The 2,722-nt window shown below is 36.3% G+C and overlaps 1 protein-coding gene across 2 annotated transcripts; it reads left to right on the top strand.

Moving 5' to 3' along the window:
- The first annotated feature begins 485 nt into the window (after window positions 1-485).
- LOC140985812 (uncharacterized) lies at window positions 486-2,309 on the top strand. 2 transcript variants are annotated; one of them, XM_073453750.1, is made up of 4 exons: window positions 486-692; window positions 1,272-1,373; window positions 1,892-1,996; window positions 2,081-2,309. In XM_073453750.1, exons 2-4 carry the CDS (start codon window positions 1,329-1,331, stop codon window positions 2,195-2,197), a joined length of 267 nt encoding a protein of 88 aa, XP_073309851.1. In that variant the 5' UTR covers window positions 486-692; window positions 1,272-1,328; the 3' UTR covers window positions 2,198-2,309. The 2 variants fall into 2 exon arrangements, with proteins under 2 accessions (XP_073309851.1, XP_073309850.1); XM_073453749.1 differs by having other exon boundaries at window positions 486-786.
- The last annotated feature ends 413 nt before the right edge of the window (window positions 2,310-2,722 follow it).

Here is a 2,722-nt window from a genome sequence, read left to right as displayed (position 1 = left end):
ACTATGGTTTTTATCCCAATGGGTTTTTCCTAGTAAGGTTTTTAACGAGGCAGTATAAAAACACGTAATGAAGACAATCATTATGATCATCATCACAAGGGGGAGTGTTGAAAAATTATTTAAAAATGTGAAAAATATTTGTGTTGAAAATGTGAATGTTGAATGTTGAAAATTAGGTAAAATTAGGTGTTGAATATTGAAAATTAGTGTGTGATGATGTAGGTAATGATGTATTTTATTTTTGGATTATTTGTAAAAATTTTCTATAAATAGATCTCTCATTTGTGAAGAAAATCACAATTGAGTTGAGAGAAAAATATTATAAAGTGTGTAGTGTGATAATTTTGAGAGTTTAAGATTTTTACTTTTTACCGTAAATTTTTATTTTTTCACAACAATTTGTTATTTTTTCTATCAATATTTATACGAAATAAAGTTTATAATAAAACAAAGGGCCGGGGTTTGATAATAAAATATTTAAAAAAAATTTGCACGTCGCAATCTGTATTCCAAAATTTCACCTATCACTAGCTCTCTCCCATTCCAGCAAAATCCCCTCCGCCACCCCCACCCGCATTCCGCCGCACTATCCTCTGCCACCCCCACCCGTCTCGTACCAATTTTCATGCTCCGGTTCCACAGATCAGAGACATTGCCGACTGTTCCTCCGCCATCGTCGCTTGCTCCTGCAGGTCTAGTCTTCATCTTTGTCCTATCTTCTCCCATCGTATTCGCACTTCATCTCTTGCTGGGATCAGTAAATTTGGTTCGATCTTTTTTGCCAAGGTTTGCTTTATTTTTCAGCTTCTATTCGATTTTGGAGTTCCTTTGGCTTGTTTCATGATTCGAGTTCGATAGGCTCCAGGCGAGCTCGAGTCGAGCAGGCTCGAATTAATGGGATTTCATTCAGTTAGAAAAAAACCCAAATGCGAAATACGAAATATGTCTCTCTAAAATGGTATATGTAATTCCAAATCTATTAAACTGCAATTATATGAAGCACGATATTGTCTTTAAAACGTTCCGGAACTGAAAAGGTAGGATCTTTCATGGTAGTAGGAAGAATTGAATATCATTTTGCAATTTCCAAGAAGGGATGAGAAGAATTTCGATTGAAATTGAGCTAATGAAAGGCACAAAATTTAATGGGTGATTTAAATGTACTTGTCGCCAAAACTTTCAGGGAAAATTTATTCATGGCTCACCGTTTTTCGAAGCAGAGTTTGAATTTGATCTCGCCTTTGTCTTTGTTTTTGTTTTTTTCCCCCCAGAAATTCTCACATAGTCTTGGGTTGTTCGGAAGCAAAAAGTAGTTGGCAAGTAGCATAATGCATCCTCCTCTAACAATCCACAGGCATCCAATGTGTGCCGAAGTGAGTTTTTTCCAATCATAAATTGTTCACATTTTATTTTAATAAGGTAGTTGACTTGGTCACATTCTGACATTCATGGTGCTATTAGCTTCTTTCTGCAGAAAATTTTGAACATATAACATACATGATGCTATTAGCTTTCTTCCAAACAATCCGATGGTGATTGCATACATGGTGCTATTAGCTTTCTTGTGAAAAATTTGAACTAGGCTGCATACATGGTGGTGTTATCTTCTGCCAAACAAATCAAGTGACCAATTATTTGTGCTGTGTTACACAAATCTTTGTTGATAGAACATTGCCGTGGTGTATTCTTTATTTTCCCTCAACAAAAAGATTGGCGGAAACAGTATATATTTGGCTTCATACTTGTTAAACACTTTAACCGGCTATCCATTTCCTCAGCTGAACTCATATTGTCCCTAGAAATAACGCCAATTAAAACTTCTTTACCCTTTTTCATTTGTCCAAGTGGGTATGTTCTTGTGTATGTTGAAATTTATATGACTGTTGTGCAGATTATCGAACAATTCCAAAAGTGTCACATAGACCATCCTCTTGGGAAGTTTTTTGGTGAATGCACAGGCTTGAAAATAAAGCTTGATATGTGTTTCCGTCAAGAAGTGAGTTATAGTCAGACATTTACCCATTCTAATGCCCATTTTCAATCAATTTATTCGATAAACTTAAACCACATCTTTCTGCAGAAAGCCCTGAGACGGAAGGCGAATTTTGAAGAGAGCAAAAAATTGAAAGAGAGATTGAGAGAATGCAGGAAAGAGAACCTTGAGACGAGTGAGTCGAAGGCATTTGCCCGAGCTTAACGTTCAAACTAGAAATTCACCATGTAACGCAGGCATAATGCTGCTACTCATGAATGGAATTACTTGAATGTCATTCTTGGTACGGAGCAATATATGAATTTAACTTAGGTTTCGTCTACATTTTATTTGATCCGGGAAAAGAATTTATAACTCATTGTTATACTAAATATACGACTAAAAATGAAAGTTTAAACTTTTCAAATCCATGGATTCAAATATCATCCAAATATATAGAATGCATTTGGATCAATGATTGGAAACTTAGATCCACCAAATTCTCCTAACCAAAGGCACTACTATTAAAAAACATTTGGTTTTTCAACACCTTTAACAGGTACAAAAACAGTCTCCTAACGTGCAGTATTTGCTTATAGCACGTCGAGGGCAGAGGCAATCACTATCACCCGAGCAAGCACCAACCAAAATGTCTTGATCTCCCTGCTCGAACCTACAGTAGCATTGCCCTTTGGTGCACTGCTTGATTTTGCACCTCCTCGGGCATAGGCAATCTGTATCGTTCCGACA

Source organism: Primulina huaijiensis, chromosome 10 (assembly GCF_012295235.1).
Source record: "Primulina huaijiensis isolate GDHJ02 chromosome 10, ASM1229523v2, whole genome shotgun sequence".
In the NCBI taxonomy this organism is placed as follows: domain Eukaryota; kingdom Viridiplantae; phylum Streptophyta; class Magnoliopsida; order Lamiales; family Gesneriaceae; genus Primulina; species Primulina huaijiensis.
The sequence above is the reverse complement of the archived record's forward strand: the minus strand, read 5'-3'. Positions and strand labels throughout refer to the sequence as shown.

Excerpts from the sequence above, each read along its gene's own strand:
- LOC140985812 (XM_073453750.1), top strand. The coding sequence starts at position 1,329 with ATGCATCCTCCTCTAACAATCCACAGGCATCCAATGTGTGCCGAA. Across the intron at positions 1,374-1,891 it reads GGCATCCAATGTGTGCCGAA|ATTATCGAACAATTCCAAAA; the intron begins GTGAGTTTTTTC and ends ACTGTTGTGCAG. Across the intron at positions 1,997-2,080 it reads ATATGTGTTTCCGTCAAGAA|AAAGCCCTGAGACGGAAGGC; the intron begins GTGAGTTATAGT and ends ATCTTTCTGCAG.